The sequence below is a fragment of the Micromesistius poutassou genome (genome assembly GCF_964030765.1).
Source record: "Micromesistius poutassou genome assembly, chromosome: 12".
Lineage (NCBI taxonomy): Eukaryota > Metazoa > Chordata > Actinopteri > Gadiformes > Gadidae > Micromesistius > Micromesistius poutassou.
This window is the reverse complement of record NC_140282.1, coordinates 10,456,046-10,472,907: the sequence shown is the minus strand read 5'-3', so window position 1 is coordinate 10,472,907 and position 16,862 is coordinate 10,456,046. Positions and strand designations below refer to the sequence as shown.

Below are 16,862 nucleotides of genomic sequence, written 5' to 3'. Positions count from 1 at the left end.
TTTTCTGAACAACTTGAAAATATGACTTAGGCCATTACTTTAAGAGGGTGACGATATACAGTGTGGCATTAGTACATCAGGTATTTGTTTCTGTGTCATCAGCAATGGTTTAGTAAGCATGTAAAATGTAAATACAGGCATGCATCGATACACATATCTCTTCCAAGGCTAACACATTTCACGTTTGAAAAGGCTTTGTATACAACATGGCATTGGTGAGTCCAAACAGAAGTGTGTGTGTGTGTGTGTGTGTGTGTGTGTAATTGCTTGCGTGTGGGTGTGTGTGTGTGTGCGTGCGTGCTCCTCATTCAGTTGACGGTTGGCTTTGCGTCATCACGACCTGGGTCTGAAAAAATAAGATGGATGAAAAGAGATGGGAAAGATGAAAGATGATAAGAGAGATGAAAAGAGATGGAGAGAGATGAGTTGAGATTGTGAGAGATGAAGAGATGGAGAGAGATGAGAAGAAATTGAGATGAGAAGGATAAGAACAGATAGAGAGAGATGAGATGGAGAGAGTAAGATGAAGAGAGAGATGAGATGAGAAGAAGAGAGGGAGAAATTACAAAATATAGCCATTGTTTTTTGTGTTTAAGTGTGTGTGTGTGTGTTTTAACTAGCCACCTGGCTATGAGAGGAGCGTAGAGCGGTACCGGCCAGTGTTGACATGGTGATGAAGATTAACACTCCTACCAAGATGTAGACCTCAATCACCACGTACAAAATAAGCACCAGAACCTACAAACAAAAACACCACACATACACACACACACACTCAATCTTTCCATCCCAGTTAATTTAAACTGGGTTCCCACTACTTTACTAAGCTTGCAATACTACAAAGTAATTACACATGTCATTAAACTTATTCCTGAGGTCTGATGTCATTTTATAGCAGCAACGCCCACCTGGGCTGTCAGTATACTCCACACCACTCAGATAAGTTAATTAGGTGGGCCTGCCCCTCTGTCTGAGAATATTTCGATTTTCTGTCAATCCCGGGTCATTTCTGACCAATCAGGGCATCTCTTTGCTGATTGGTTCAGGGAAACCATGTTACCTGTCAATCAGTGTGAAATGTAACAATTCTCAATTAGGGAGAAACATAGGGAAAGAGGGAGCAGAGAGGGAGGGGACTTTTTAGTTTTTTTTTGGTTTCAAGATCTTGCTTGCCTCAGCTCTTCTCAGCTCTTTCTACTGACGACTCTGGAATCTTACTAACCTCACCTTTAAGGCCAAATCATACCTTGGTATTAAATAGCAGCCATACTTCCCTATGCTTGTGCCTGCATTGGGGGAGGCTGGGGTGGTGGTTGGCGAAATTCTACTGGGCATATGCATGTTTGAGATAAACGTCTTCAATCGACCGCCTATCAGTGAAGGGGAGTTTGATTGGGGACTCATGACTAGAGTGTCTGCCCAGCACTAGCTACGCCCATTTTTGACCAAAACAAAAAATCTCTTACTTCATGTCCATCCCCATAAGAGTGGGCGTGATACCAAATGTGATAATGTCCATACAGCAAAAAGGGCAGAACTTTTATGCACGCCACCCACAGCGCCGCCAGCAATGCCACGATGCTAATAGCTAAACTAGCTGTCACCTGGGGACAGAGAAGAAGATCAGGGAGGGGTCTTTGTACAAGCTAAATAGCATTTGTTTAACACCACACACTTCTTTCTTTTTCATTGAATGAATAAACAATTATTATCACAAGATTAGAGATTGTATTGCAAAACGTACCGTTTTTTTGGTTGGGTTATACTCTGTCAAGATGTACAGTATTCCACACACGATGAACTGTAAGTAAAAATGTGCAGCTCTCCATGAAGCCATATGGTTTCAATTAGGTATTCAATTAATTAATTACAATAGAAAATTGTATCTGGTTCAAATCAAGGGATCAATGATTCATTTTGATGATAACACTATAAAATATGAATATATCCAGGAGATTTCCATTTAATTATGCTGTAGGTAAGATTTAAGAGCTATTATAAGAGTGTTGCAAATTGAGTGAGTGAAATGCGCTGTGAGAATGTATGTTTGACTGCGCCTGCCTCTCTATGAGACCATTTATGGTTTGGACAATCTCTTTCCTGATTTGTCTGTGGAATCCATCCTGCCTGTCAATCACAGTAGGGTGAATGTAACACTACTTAATGGCAGAGAAACATGGGGAGAGAGCAGAGAGGGATGGACCTTTTTTGGTTGTTTACAAGTCTTGCTACCTTCTGCTCTTTTCCACTCTCTCTCATACAACTCTTAAATCTTACAGCAGTTTTACTCAAAATGCACCCACTGTACATTTCACCCAATTACTTTAATTTCTCAGAGCAGTGAACTACAAACCATTGGACCGAGCCAGAAGCCTGGCTGAATGTACACACCCATCGTGTACATGTCGATCTCTTTCAGTGGGATGGACAGAATGAAGAATGAGGAGCCCATGACCACCAATACGATCTGATGTAACACAACCACACACACACACACACACCCATAACACACAATTCAACAAGACTATGTCACAAAGACTACAACAAATGTTAACACCAAAGGCTGACAATAGTAAAATATTTTCATCATGCATGTATTAAAATACACAATGTGTCACTTAACAGATCATAAAGTCAAAAATGTGGGTTTAAATTGTAATTGTGCAAATACATCCATGTGTGTGTATGTATATATATATATATATATGTGTGTGTGTGTGTGTGTGTGTGTGTGTGTGTGTGTGTGTGTGTGTGTGTGTGTGTGTGTGTGTGTGTGTGTGTGTGTGTGTCTTACACCGATGATCTTGGGTTGTCCCTTGATGAAGCGGTGCAGGGGTTTGTCCCCACCCAACATGGTTTTATTCTGGATAATTGTACATTCTGCATGGCCTGCAAGAAGAGTGGAACAGGATGAATCAATAATAACGGTTGAACTGTGGCAGTCGTGGCCGGATGTTCATACATATGTTCTACATGTGGTATGTGATCTCGTTTTTGTTGGATATTTTCGTATTTTTTGCTAATGTGATGTATCCTGTTAGCCTATAGGCCTACTAGCCTACTCGATGCATTTAGTAGATGCCAAGGCTGAATGGGGGGATCGCTGCAATTAAAGTGTCACGTTGATCGCAGACTGCTGGACCCTTTTGTTTTTAAAGGGGAAAGGCGGTCGCCTGGTCGGTCCAGGACAGTAGAAGCCATTCTACCGGACGACTTTGACCAGTAAATAGCTCGACACCTAAAAAGTGGAGGTTTCACTTTTGTGAAAAGTGTAATCTCTTCTAAATTTACAAGAGATGACACTTAAATGTCATCTCTTCTTGCGTCTCCGCACAACTGTTGGCGCTGGCTGCGTTATTTTTATTGGCCGCTCCTACGTTTCAGATGTCAACAGCTCCCAAGAGTGTCCATGAAAGTCTGTCACGTTTGGGATATTAAGCCAAACAGAAACAGACCTGGCCAGGCCTACTCATCACAATATATCAGATGTATAGGTTAGATAAAACGTTTCCAAACATCTGTGACCTAATTTAAAAGCTTCGAGGACGCAAAATGACACAGGAAGCATCCTTTTGCGAATAGTCCTCCAAACTGTTCCATCTATTGGTAAACAAACGCATCTTTCAAGTGCGATAAAGTCACTAACAGACGCGACAACGTTTGGAACAAAATAAAGTTTTCCACAAACCCGGTAATGCGTCGGTTTCGGTGCGTGCTGGATTCATTTTATATGTGATAATTAAATGCTGGATTTGTAAAACGAGTGGAGCGCTTTGTAAAGTTTCAGCCCCTCTTACGCAACAGTGTCCAACCCATCCGCAGTGCATCTGGACATTACTCACTGCCAGTAACATCAGCTCCCTTTGGTGATACAAAACATGCCCCCCACATGCCCGATTGTTTTGCAGTTCAAAGCTGAGATCTGAGCTTTCATAGAACAGTGACCAAAAAAATCAATGGGTCATCAATATGACCCAGGAAATATCATCTGAAACTAAGAATCCTGTTCTTGATACATAACCATTTATTTACAGTAATGATTGCTTACATGCAACACATGATATATTATTTAAATGAAGTGCGGAGAACATGAAATGTGTATTGGTTTATGACTACAACAGGACTATTTCCTATTCGGGAAGAATATACATTTCAATGACTAACATAAGAATCATACAGTTGCCGTTATAACATATCATGGATTAATACTCCACTAAACTAATCATTTTGTCCTGTCATACAAATGACATGCACGATTCAACGATGGAAAGAAAAAAAAACAGACTTTTCAGAGTCCAGAGCATTTATTTTGGCTCTCTCCTTTAAAGAGATAGGACATTCTTCTGGTGTCTGACTCAAAAAACGGTCCCTGGTTCAATCCCCAAAGACATACACACAATGGCAGGCATCCTTTAAGATTTAGCTGCTTAGCAGCCACTGTTATCCAAACTACACAGGACATGCTAAGGAGGGTTTGGAGACATAATCATCAAGTCAACCGAGTCGACTTGTTGTTGAGACTTGAGTCCGCACACTGCCTGCATGTGACCGTTTGTTTGGATGATACTTAAGACTTGAAGTAACCTTTGCTGTTGCGTGAGACGCCACCCACACCCGGGGCCACCTCGCTCACACCCTGTTCACCTTCCAGAGACACAACCGACTGGAGGCCTGCGGAGAGCGTAGCCACGTTCAACACGTGTCTAAGACATGCGTTACATCAACAACACCGGCCATGGCGTGGCTTGTGTATTCCCGGTTAGTCTCTCTTTCGTGGTGAGTCCTGGTGAGGTGGTTCCCAGGGCCGCTACTGGCTGGTGGACCAGCGCCCGATGGCCATCTTCAGGGTGTGGTTGGGTGTGAGCAGGGTGGTCTTCAAGGGCAGGTTGGTCATGGGGCTGGAGCGGTTCCGGCTGTTGATCCAGCTCTCGATTGCCCCCCGCTCATAGGAGTAGCCGTCTGGGGGGACAACACACACATCTAGTCAGGCTCAGGTGGGCTTAAGTCGTCCTGGATTGGAAGTGTGGGGGTCACAGCAGAATATACAGGACATTCAGGACTTATTGATGCATAATAAATTGTAATTCATAGTATTCAGATTACTTATTGATGTCTAACAATTTCTAAATCACAGTATTCTGATGACCTGAACATTAAAAGACAATCATTAAAAGTGAGCTATAAAATAAAAGTACAAGCAGGTAAAATAGGAATTATAAAACGGGTGGCTTAAATCAAGCGATCTGATTGGTTCCCAACTGTTGTATATTGAGCGTATACACACAGCTATGATGCCCGTTCAGTTTACAGAGTTCAGTATCACTCCGCGCCTAACTCTAACTGTTGTTTATGTATATATAAAAGTGATAGCATAGTTCACTGAAGCCTAAAAAACATGTTGATTGCTGGAGAGGGTGGAAATGTTGTAAAGCAATAGGCACACGGTCGGCAATTTAGCCTACTAGCGAGTTCGAGTGAACTCGATAGAAGGCTAAATTGCCGGTGAACCGAGCTACCGTCTTTAGCCTAGCCTTCTCTCTGAAGGACGCTACAGTGTGTTGCATAGCAACCGCCGTACACTTTGCCGGCAGCCGGGAGGGACTACTTTTTTGTATTCGTTAAAAAAAATGCTTTTCCGACTTTCTAGCTTTTTCAAAATTGAGGGTGTCTATGACTTTCATTTCGCCATATTTACATAACCGTTTTATAAAAGCAATAGATCACTTCAGTCAGTGATATACGGTCATTATACCACAGTGAAGGGGGTCGCCGCCCCTCCGCTGCGCGTCGGGACGGACAACGCCCCTTAACTGTGGTATAATGAGCGTATACCACGGCCTGTCGTGATCTATTGCTTAAATATACCAGACATACAGTCCATTTAAATTAGAAAAGCTGTGACAAACAGAAACGTTCTACGTGCTGTTTCGAGGTATAAAGTGTTGAACTGCAGTAATTGAACTCCAGGTTGTTTGTTAAGCTCACCTGCAGCGATGACGGGCTCCTTCATCAGCTCTCTGGTGATTGGACACAGGTACTCATCAGGCACGCCCGAACACACAGACACACCTTTTAACTCCTCGATCTTCCTGAGGACCTTACCGCGCAAACCAACCGACTCTGCGAGCACGACACACACACACACACACACACACACACACAGGTTAAAATCCTTCTACAGGAAGGAACAATGTTTAAGACCATCCACAGATTACCCTCTAGCTCCTCCTAGAGGTTGAGGTTGTCTTTACATTTTCCATTACATCATTTAGTAGAAGCTTAGGCATTAGGATGACAGGATGACAATCTAAGATTAAAAGAAAAAGAAACAGTGCTATATATATATATATATATATATATATATATCACTGTTTATTTTCATTTTTACCACTATATTAGTGGTAGTGTTTGTTAATACTGACAGTAGTAGTTTCCTAAATTTCACAACAAGTGTGTTTGCGTGTCTCACCCACGCACAGCTCCACCAGTGTCTCTTTGGTAATTCCCAGGAGCTCCGCCCCATCAATGTTATTGGCTCGGAACGTCACAGCCAATCCCTCTAGGCCCTCCTCCACTAGCCACGCCCCCACATCCTCCTCTGACCAATCAGTGACCAGCAGCCTGGACCGACCTGCTGCCGTCCTCCCTGAGGAGACAGACGGAGAAAGGGAGAGAAACAGAGTCAAGCATAGAGAGAGAGGGACAGGGAGAGGGAGAGAAGACAACTAAATTAATCAATCATTTTTAATAACATTGAAATGTCTGCTGTGATACTAAACAATGGGCTGACATTTATCAGACTATCAGAAAAGTTAAAGAGCAGTTACCTACCATCACTGAAGGTGGTTGTGCAATCCTCTGAAATGTAAAACATATATAAAAGTCAATTTAACATTTGATTTAATTTCAACTAAGTACGCAAACAATCCGAGTTAACCTTGAAGTCTATGTAACCAAGGTAGTGGAGAGGCTAGGGTGCAGCCTCTACTTGAAGGTATACCTGAGCAAGAGGCCCCCTAACCCTAGTCCCTACCTAGCCCTTACCTGCTCATTAATAACCTGTCTCTGTACTGTCCATCCCCTATCCGCTCCTTAATCACCTGGTTCTAAACCCACTATCGTTCCCTTGGGATCAAAGTGCCTAAACAACTTAATAGTTGGTATGTACAGTGGTTCCTGTGTTTATCAGCTGGCGAGAGATAAGGCAAACTCACCTGGGGATAATTTTCCACCTGATCCAGGCATGAAAGGGAGGGGGAGGGAGAGAGGGAGGGAGGGAGGAACACACACACACACAAAGTTTGTTAGTTGTTTATTATTATTATTGATTATCTGATTAGCATTGTTGCTTTTGTCTCTCCTGTATCCTCCAGAGGTTCAACTATTGTTATTTGTAGTAATAGTTGTATAATGAACTAGTAATAGTTGTATAATGTAGTATGAACTGACGGATATGTAACTATTATAATGACTAGACTACATAGTACTAGTAGTATTACATTTAAAGTTACATTTAGCAGACACTGTTATACAAAGCGACTTACAACCATTTTAATACACACACTGCCAGCGGTGGCAACCATGCAAGGCGACAGCCAGCTCAGTGGGAGCAGTTAGGGTTAGGTGTCTTGCCCAGGGACACCTTGACACCGCTAGGGGGATTGAACTAGCAACCTTCCGGTTACTACCAATACTAGTATTAGTACTGACCATGGCAGCTGTTTCCATCCTGGATCCTCCAGATATTTAACAATTATAATTACAAGAATAAGTGGTACTAGTATTATAAGTGATACTAGTAGTATTAGTACTACGAGTAGTACTACTAGTATTAGTATGAACTGACCCTTGCAGCTGTGTCCGTCCTGGATCCTCCAGATGTTGACCGTCTTGTCCATGGATCCTGTTGCCATGACAGCATCAGTGGGAGAGAAGGCACACGCCGTCACATACCTAGAACACGACACATACATGATTATTACACTATTATAACCCGACACACCCAAGCTCACTGTTCTCTCACTAATAGAGCAGAGATGGTTACCTTTCGTGTTGATTCAATGTGTACAGCAAAACCGCTTTGTTCTGAAAACACAACAAACATCAACATCACTGTCGTTAGTCAATACTCTATCCACATTATTGACAATAATGTAGAGTCAATATTTGTACCCAGTTAATGAATTGAGTGAGGTATACTTACAGCATCATATATGGTAACTGTTTTATCCACAGAGCTAAGAAATAAACAATAACATTTTATGAAACATGTTCCCATGTCTAAAAGCTGTTTAAAGCTATTTAAAGCTGTTGATGACAACCTTGTGGCCAAAGACAAACATTTTCACACTCATGTCCTCAAAAGAAACTTGAAATTACAACTTGACAACCCACACTCACTTAACTACAACACCAACTTAAAACTTCCTCTATAATACAAAGAGTTGTTTTTTTTAGAGACTTTGTTATTTTTACCAGACACAGTGAATTAAGATACAAGAAATGCTGGTAGACTTTGGTACTCAAACCCTGAACCTTTCAGCTGCGAGTCGAACAACCTAACAACTACATTATCTCCCAACCCAAAGGTCCCGCATTCTTTGCTACAGAAAAAAATAAAGTGCATTATTTTATGGGTGAACTGTGGTCTTTCACTCTGACTACAAGACTCACAAGCAGCTTCCCCCTGTAAACATTTATTTTCAATTTTATGTAGATATCTTTTCCTATTTACTTTTCTACTTTTCTACTCTACGGAAAATATATGTCAACGTCACCTTTAACTTAAAAACTAATTACGTGGTTGATTGTTTTCTTTTTTTGTATTTGTTAGACAAAGAACCACTGACTGACCCCGACGCCAGCAGCTGTCCGTCAGAGGAGTAGGAACACGAGAGCACAGGGGCCGCCTGGCCCCGTAGCGTGTGGAGTAGCTTCACCTTCCAGCCTAGCACAGACAGACAGACAGACAGACAGACAGAAGAGAGAAATAATCTAGTATTGGCAATATTATAAGCTTTTTATGACAAAAAAGTCCTTTGAATTGAAATGAGGGAAACAGAACGAGTGAGACAGAGACCACAAGAGAGCCAGAGAGAGGGAAATTCAGTGACTGCAGACTAGATATGAAACTACACATCGCAGGCTTTTTGTTATATTAATATTGCGAAACAAGTTTTGAGTCACAGTGTTTAGTTTTTGGTGTTCTTCCGGCTGATTACACAAAGCGACACAATGTTGGCACTGGTGCCCCCATCCAATTAGATTAGTAAATAAACTGATGAAACACTAAAACGACAGTACAGACTCAAGCCCAGTATGTGATAAAGAGGTTCTGCTAACAAGTTATTTACCTCCAGTGCTGGTCTTTAGTACGGTCCAGATCTTTACAAGACTGTCTTGACCACAGGAAGCCAGATGCATCACCAGTTCAACTGAGAGACAAAAAACATTTCAAAATTGATTGATGATTTCACAAAACGACCAATAGTTTAGGTTTGATCTCTTCGAAACCTAAAATGAGCCCAGCTATGCGTAGTTCAGTTGATCATGATGATACAGTTCCAAATTATTAAATACACAAATATACCAATCATAAATTGTATCACAAATGCTCATATATACAAAAAGATTATGCATGTAAATTCATCTACATCTAGGAGGCGCTCTCATAGATCAATCATCCACGGCTAACAGCTAATAACCACATGAATGGGTCTGTGCTAGCCGCCCCACCTCTGTCCATGCGGGGGGAGAAGCAGCAGCAGGTGACCCCCAAGTCATGGGCGTTCTTCTCGGCGAAGACCTGGTTCATGTTCAGGTCCCACAGCCGCAGGTCTCCGTAGGTGGAGCCACTGGCCAGGGCCTGCCCGCATGGGCTGAAGGAGAGCGCCACCACCGTGGCATCATTCACCGTCCTGGTGCTGGAACACACACAGCAGACACACAACATGAGTCACATGAGTGAAACACAACCAAAACTTTAGGTACGCAGGCAGGAACATCCCCAGAGGATGGGTGTATATAAGATTCATGGTAATAGGACACAGACTTATTTCTCTGGACCAGATGTGGTGCCTGCTCTTACAAGACAACCAGCCTACTCTTCATTGTAATGTTTGAAAGTCAAAGATTACTTTGGGAAATGCGTTATTCACAATTGTTATGCTAGAGATATAACAAGATAAAACAAAATAAAAAATTATAGGCCTACATATTTAAAAAAAAGCAACATATGCTCATGTCATGTCAGCTCATGTCAAATAGATAAAAACATGCATTTAAAGTCCGTACCATACACACTGAAATGTAGGCTTACCCAACATCATAGTATGCACAAACATCAACACAGCATTAATGATCTCGAATAACAAACAACAACTCCGTCATCACACCTTAAGAGCCGCTTCGCCGGGAAGTCCCACAGCGCCAGGGTCCCGTCCGCCGCGCCGGACACCAGGTGCGTGGAGTCGGGGGAGAAGGCGCACACCCTGACGGGGCTGCGCCCGGGGTGCTCCAGCACCGCCTCGATCTCCCCGGCGGACACCGACCACACCAACGTGGTGGCGTCGGTGGAGCAGGAGGCCAGGAACTGTCCGCAGGGGCTGAAACAGCAGCAGTGGACGCCGTAGCCGTGGCCCGTCAGGGGGGAGTAGGGCAGCTCGGAGAAGCCCTGGGCGGTGGCGTACACCCGCACGGTCTTATCCCCGGAGCAGGTGGACAGGTGCGTGGCGGACAGCGCGCACCAGTTGACGTCGTCCCGATGGCCCTGCAAGGTGCATATTAAAGATGCCATTGTTGCAGGGGGGGGGGGGGGGGGGGGAAGCTATTAATTATTATTATTATTAAAGCTATTAAGTAAGTTCGGTTTAAAGCTATGGTAGTCCGTCCACTTGTGTCAGACCGTTTCTTGTGTCATCTGGTGTGTTTACTTCCGTGTTGATCGGCTGACTATGACGTCAGGAGGACACGTGGTTGTTGTCCAATTGGACATTCCCCAGTAGCCTCTGGACTTTGATCTACAAGCAAAACTATAAATGTATGTGTTTGACTCATAGGGACAGTTAGGCTGATAATCTGTTTTCTTTTTAAGATGGAAGATTGAAGATGTTTGTTTTTAGAATAAAGGTAACTATAAAACCCCATTCCTCAAAAAGTGTCTGGCTGCAAGATTGTATTAACCTAGACCTTTTTTCCAAAGGTATTTATTTATGGATTCTTTGTGTGAGATATTTAGTGCAAGATATGTTATAGCTTACAATATCTATTACGACTTATAGTTATATAGTGCTATTTTCTTGATATGTTGTAGGTTGTGGATTGGATCGGCATGATTACTGTTCAAATGAATAAAACAACATAAACATGGGCTTGGAACACGTGATTCACCACCGCCAACAATATATATAATGCAATATAAGGTTTCTAATATTGTCTTATCTCTTATAATATACAATATCATACTTGATATGTTTTCCTCAAACTGACACTGCACCCTTATGCCATGAAAAATAATCATATTGTGAAATGTGTCTCAACTCATGGCACTGTTGACCTATTATTTAGAAGGCCTAGTATTACTTTGAGGTAGTGGAACTGTAATTCTGCTTGACACTTCTCCTTTCCACAAAGCGGAAACACAGGAAACATGTAATAAAAACCAGCGGAGGTCATTTAGGTTGAAAAACATCCTTTAATAGGTCCGTGCCACACACTAGTGAAAAATAAAGCTCCTACAAAAGAATGATACTTTTATTCCACAATATCTTTAAATAAAGTTACTTCAAGTACTCTCGACTCGGGTACATAAAAAAACTCTAGCTGCCTCCATCAGGCCACAACACACAGCAAGATTCAACACAGTGGTTACGAATGGCCCCAGGCGTCCCCTGTAGAGTGGCGGGGGAGGGGGGAGGCGAGTAGGCGGTGGGCGGAGCCTATACGCAAGAAGCTTGCGATGTTTTCCGGAATATTCTCTCTATTTTTGATGCAATGATGCGGGGGAGGAAGGAATGAAGACTGTGTCGCCGTCTGACTTTGGAGGCGGCCATGTTGGATCGAAAATCATACATAAAAAAATAAAAACAGAAATAAAAATAGAAGTCATAGAAATCAAATATTAAAACGATAACAAAAATAACGATATTATCCCCTACATGCCCCTGTTGAGAGGGTAGGCACTACCAATATTAAGAAGAGCACAGTGTCTGCAGAGGGTATGTGTTTACTGTACAAACAATATCCATCATAAGGGTTTCCAACACGTTCACTAAAATAGAATGCTACAATCATTCTAAGGCATAAACAATATCTTAATATTCTTAAACAATTTTTTACACATTGTTCCAAACAAGACGTAATATTGACAATAATAAACAGTATATACACATGAATGACCATTTGCCTGTGAATAAATGCAGTTTTACAGTTTGAACAAAACAAATACAGTTGTAGTTTTTTTTTCCCGGTGCTCCGGCGCACGCGACAGTGTAAACAGGTTGGTTTTTATTTCTCTTTTTTTTTTTTTTCTTGGCTTAGTTTCGTATTTGGGTGAAAATTAAAGACACAAACACACATTCCATTTCCTCTTCTTGCCATCAACTCAAAGCCGTTTAGCTGATTCTTCCTTTTCATAGAAAATGAAGTGGACCTTGATTCATAAATAAGTATTACAAAATTAAATACATTCACTATAATACGATTAAATAAAAAAACAAACGGCTATTTACAAGTAGTGGAACGTATTTTCTCTCTATCGTGGGGGAGGAGGGGGGGGGGGAGTGGAGGGTTGCTTCAGTGCAGCGTTCCGGAGACAGGAAGTGGTATTGCACGATGACATGCCGGGCTCCCTGGGACTCTCACGGGGGGGGGGGGGGGGGGGGGGGGGGGGGGGGGGTCGTATCCCTGTTGTAGCACGACCCCAGCCTCACACCCTCCTACAGCAACCTCCTGTCAAGATGGCCTCCTCTCCCTCCCTCTCTCCCTACCCTCCCTCCTCTCCGCAGCCCCCGAGGGGTTGAGTTCTATTTTACTCGCTCCCTCCGCGGCCTTCGCTGCACCACCGGGGGGGGGCGTGGAGAGGAAAATATGTGTTTGCTCGCCGAGGGACATGGGGATTGGGCCAGGGAGACGCTGGGAAGCCTGAGTCCTAGTTGGTTTGTTTCAGAAGCTCAGTCCAGCGCTTCTCAAAGAACTTCCTCATGTTGTGGCCGGCGCGTCCGATGTCTGAGTTGTCTTCGTTGTACTTTTCACAGTTATCAAACACCAGGTTGACATCGATGATGAACGTCTCCAGGTTTTGATATCTGGAAAGAGAAAAAAACAAAAAAAAACGTTTGTATAGGGAAGGGGAGTTAAACCGTGAACGTTCAACACTCAACATCTCGAGTATTTTCCCTGGGATTCGCAGACATTTTTGGTGAATGTCAAATCGCATTCTTTCTGTCATCTCTCAAGCGCAGACCACTTTAGCTTGGCCGCCTGCTGAAGCACTGTCACTATCACAAATGTCATCATTTTCATTTAGACTTTCATATTTCATACTCACTTGATTGTACGACACATCCATTCAGCAATGGGAAAATGCTTTTCCATTCAAGGTGGACAAAAACACAGCTTCTATGCGAATAGACGACCGATAGCGAGGACATGGCCTAGGCCTGCCCTCCTTTCGGTCTGTCAGTCTGTCGGTGAGTGTGTCCGAGCTGAATACTTACTGGCTGCTGACAAGCTTCTCCCTGATAGTGGAGAAGTCCATGGGCTTCTTGATGACCTTCCTGTAGCCTGGCACCGACTTGAGGTTGACAGGTGTGAGGAAGGGCCAGGCGTCCTGGTGCCGCTCCAGCTCGGCCAGAAGCACTCTGTCAGGGGAAGGCGACAGAGGTTAACCCTGTGGTTCTCTCGCTGGTACGACCATGCACTCAATGGCTCGACAACAAAACTATGAAGAGCAAAACTGAAAGGACAGTTATGGAGAGGAGAGGTTTAAAAGGACTGTTATAAAGAAGGTTTAACAGTTCTGGAGAAGGTTGAACTGGCACTTATAGAGAAGGTTTAAAATGACAGTTATAGAGGAGGTTTAACAGATATGTAGAAGGGTTAAAATGACAGTTATAGAGAAGGTTTAAAATTACAGTTATAAAGAAGGTTTAACAGTTATGGAGAAGGTTTAAAGGGACAGTTTTAGCAAAGGCTTAAAAGGACAGGTAAAATATGTTTTAAAGGACAGTTTTATAGAGAGAGTTTAATGGGACAGATATAGAGACAAGATGGGAGATTGTGAGAGGATTTGAGAGGTTTAAAAAGAACATCTACGGAGGTTTAAAAGGGACAGTTATGGAGAAGGTTTAAAATGAAGTTATATAGAAGATTTAACAGTTATGGAGAGAGTAATGCATTGACAGTTATGGAGGTTTCAAATTACATTTATGGAGGTTTCAAATGACAGTTGTGCAGAAAGTCTAAAATGACAGTTGAAGAGAGGTTTAGATGGGCAGTTACAGAAGTGGTTTGAAGGACAGTTATGGGTGGGAGCGGTTTTAAAGGGCCGTTACAGAGAGGTGTAAAGGGACAGCGATGCTCTTAAGGGAATCCTCCCGGCGCTTCTCTCTACCTGCACAGCCCCAGGTCGCGGTTGTTGTCCCGGGCCGTCTTGGCTCGCTTCACGCACACCGGGCTCTCCTGATTGGCTGGTGGTGGTGGTGGTGGTGCTGGGGAGCTCTCCTCAGCTTTCCTCTTCTTGCTGGCGTCCTTGGCGCCTTTCTTGGGCGTGCCGCCGGCGCTGGCTGAGTCCTCCTCCGACGCCTCCCCGTTACCGGCCTGTTTGCCGTTCTTCTTCACCTCTGCTCCTCCCTTTTTAGCACTGCCTCCTCCTCCTCCTCTCTCCTCCTCCTCCTCTCCCCTGCAGCTGCTGCTCCTCCTCCTGCTGCTCCTCCTCCTCCTCCTCCCACTGCTCCTCCCGCTCCTCCTACGCTGGATGCTGGCGGGAGTCTGCTGGTGGGCTTCTTCTTGGAACCGGCCCACTCGCCTGTTGTCATAGAAACATACATAACAACACCTTTAGTATGTGTATTGAAGTATTACCATATAGTAAAATTAGGAGACGCTTTATCCAAAACAAGATAGGGGTGAGGGCATCCTGATCATGGATGTCGAAAGGTATGGCTGCGGACATTTTGGATCGAACCAAGTACCTTTTGGCTGTAGCCTAGCCACTACACTAGTCGAATTATTCTGTCAAAGCAAGAACAACTACAAGTCAACTACACCCTTAGAGTGAACTGTCAGTGGTCAGGGTGATGTACAAATCTAGGGTCGCTTTGACACACTGGTAATACAGGTAGACACAGGTCGATGGTACAGCTCTAGGGTACCTCTGATACACAAATATAAGTAGACACAGGTCGATGGTACAGCTCTAGGGGGCCTTTGATACACAGGTAATATAGGTAGACACAGGTCGATGGTACAGCTCTAGGGGGCCTTTGATACACAGGTAATATAGGTAGACACAAGTCGATGGTACAGCTCTAGGGGGCCTTTGATACACAAAGTATAATACAGGTGAAACCAGGCTTACGGTACCTTGGATATGCAGGCCGGGCAGTACCAGTCTCCCTCTGGGATGCAGGTGATCTTGGGTTTATGGCAGTAGGTGTGGCAGCCTTTATCACAGCCGTCACACAGCAGCAGGAGGTCTTCATTGTCCCCCTTCCTGCACAGCTGACAGTACTGCAGAAACACACACAATGACAACCCCCTGTTAGAAACATGCCTTGTACAACCAGAGAAACAGTGTGCATATATTTGGGTAAGCATGTTGCATTTTGTTTGGTTGTATATATAGTTATACATGGGTGGAATTGCAGTTAAACTTGGTACTTGTAAACACTACTAAAATGGGTTGAGCCAGAGCTATAAGCTTAAGATATTATTTGTCTACATCTGCAGCATTATATTAGCTTTTCATAATAAATATTGTATATACAATTATGTTCATTAGCTGTCTATAATTTGTGTATATTTTTAGTATTATTATATATTATTAGTATTACTATTATTTTTGTATTATTCTTTTAATATTGTCGTTTTATTTGTAGCATTATATTGGCTATTATTTGTGCAAATTGTATATATAATTGTGTGCATTATTTGTGTATTATTTGTGTTTATATTGTAGTCATACCTGGCTATAACTTGTAGCATTATATTGGCCATAATTAGTGCACATTGTGTGTCTAAATGTTGTGTGTTATGGTGTGTGCGTTCCACTCACCACTTTCATGATGGATCTCTCCCAGGCGATGGACTTCTGGAGCTGCTGGAGGCACATAGCGAGCTGGGCTGCGCTCCTCACCTCCAGCAGGGCCTTCCTCCACACCTTCATCCCATGGGCCACCTCCTCCTCACCCCTGTGGAGCAGCAGGCAGAGCGAGGTGGTGAGGGGGGGTGGATTTAAATACGCACACACAGACAAAAACACACATTTATGCATTCAAGCACGCACAAACACACACACACACACACACACACACACACACACACACACACACACACACACACACACACACACACATACATACCCACATACCCCCCCCCCCCCACACACACACACACACACACACACACACACACACATACATACCCACATACCCCCCCCCCCCCCCACACACACACACACACACACACACACACACACACACATACATACCCCCCACACACATTCAAACACACACACACACACACACACACACACAAACACACGCACATACACAACCACACACACACACACACACACACACACACACACACACACACACACACACAATAGCAGAAATTACAGTTCACATGTATGCATGCACACA

At 43.4% G+C, this 16,862-nt stretch overlaps 3 protein-coding genes across 5 annotated transcripts in view; all 3 read right to left on the bottom strand.

Annotated features, from left to right (window-relative positions):
• Positions 1-47: 47 nt before the first annotated feature.
• LOC311356410 (membrane-spanning 4-domains subfamily A member 4D-like) lies at positions 48-3,781 on the bottom strand. Of its 3 annotated transcripts, none has more exons than XM_084476183.1 (7): positions 3,689-3,781; positions 2,795-2,889; positions 2,354-2,467; positions 1,745-1,801; positions 1,467-1,604; positions 625-738; positions 48-346 (listed from the first exon to the last, which is right to left on the bottom strand). In XM_084476183.1, the coding sequence occupies exons 1-7, from the start codon at positions 3,723-3,725 to the stop codon at positions 305-307; spliced, it is 597 nt and encodes a 198-aa protein (XP_084332309.1). In that variant the 5' UTR covers positions 3,726-3,781; the 3' UTR covers positions 48-304. The 3 variants fall into 3 exon arrangements, with proteins under 3 accessions (XP_084332309.1, XP_084332310.1, XP_084332311.1); XM_084476184.1 differs by having other exon boundaries at positions 48-340; XM_084476185.1 differs by lacking the exon at positions 1,467-1,604.
• A 247-nt stretch (positions 3,782-4,028) lies between these two features.
• Positions 4,029-10,813, bottom strand: wdsub1 (WD repeat, sterile alpha motif and U-box domain containing 1). Its single transcript, XM_084476294.1, has 12 exons — positions 10,395-10,813; positions 9,736-9,923; positions 9,354-9,434; positions 8,854-8,947; positions 8,204-8,237; positions 8,045-8,085; positions 7,847-7,953; positions 7,215-7,232; positions 6,832-6,858; positions 6,470-6,646; positions 5,986-6,120; positions 4,029-4,959 (listed from the first exon to the last, which is right to left on the bottom strand). The coding sequence occupies exons 1-12, from the start codon at positions 10,793-10,795 to the stop codon at positions 4,808-4,810; spliced, it is 1,455 nt and encodes a 484-aa protein (XP_084332420.1). The 5' UTR covers positions 10,796-10,813; the 3' UTR covers positions 4,029-4,807.
• A 2,101-nt stretch (positions 10,814-12,914) lies between these two features.
• baz2ba (bromodomain adjacent to zinc finger domain, 2Ba) overlaps positions 12,915-16,862 on the bottom strand; it is a 20,700-nt gene continuing 16,752 nt past the window's right edge. Inside the window, 7 exon segments of the mRNA XM_084476611.1 lie at positions 12,915-13,304; positions 13,716-13,859; positions 14,612-14,900; positions 14,903-14,992; positions 14,995-15,025; positions 15,583-15,729; positions 16,274-16,409. Coding sequence (XP_084332737.1) covers positions 13,148-13,304; positions 13,716-13,859; positions 14,612-14,900; positions 14,903-14,992; positions 14,995-15,025; positions 15,583-15,729; positions 16,274-16,409 — 994 coding nt within the window. The 3' untranslated portion in view covers positions 12,915-13,147.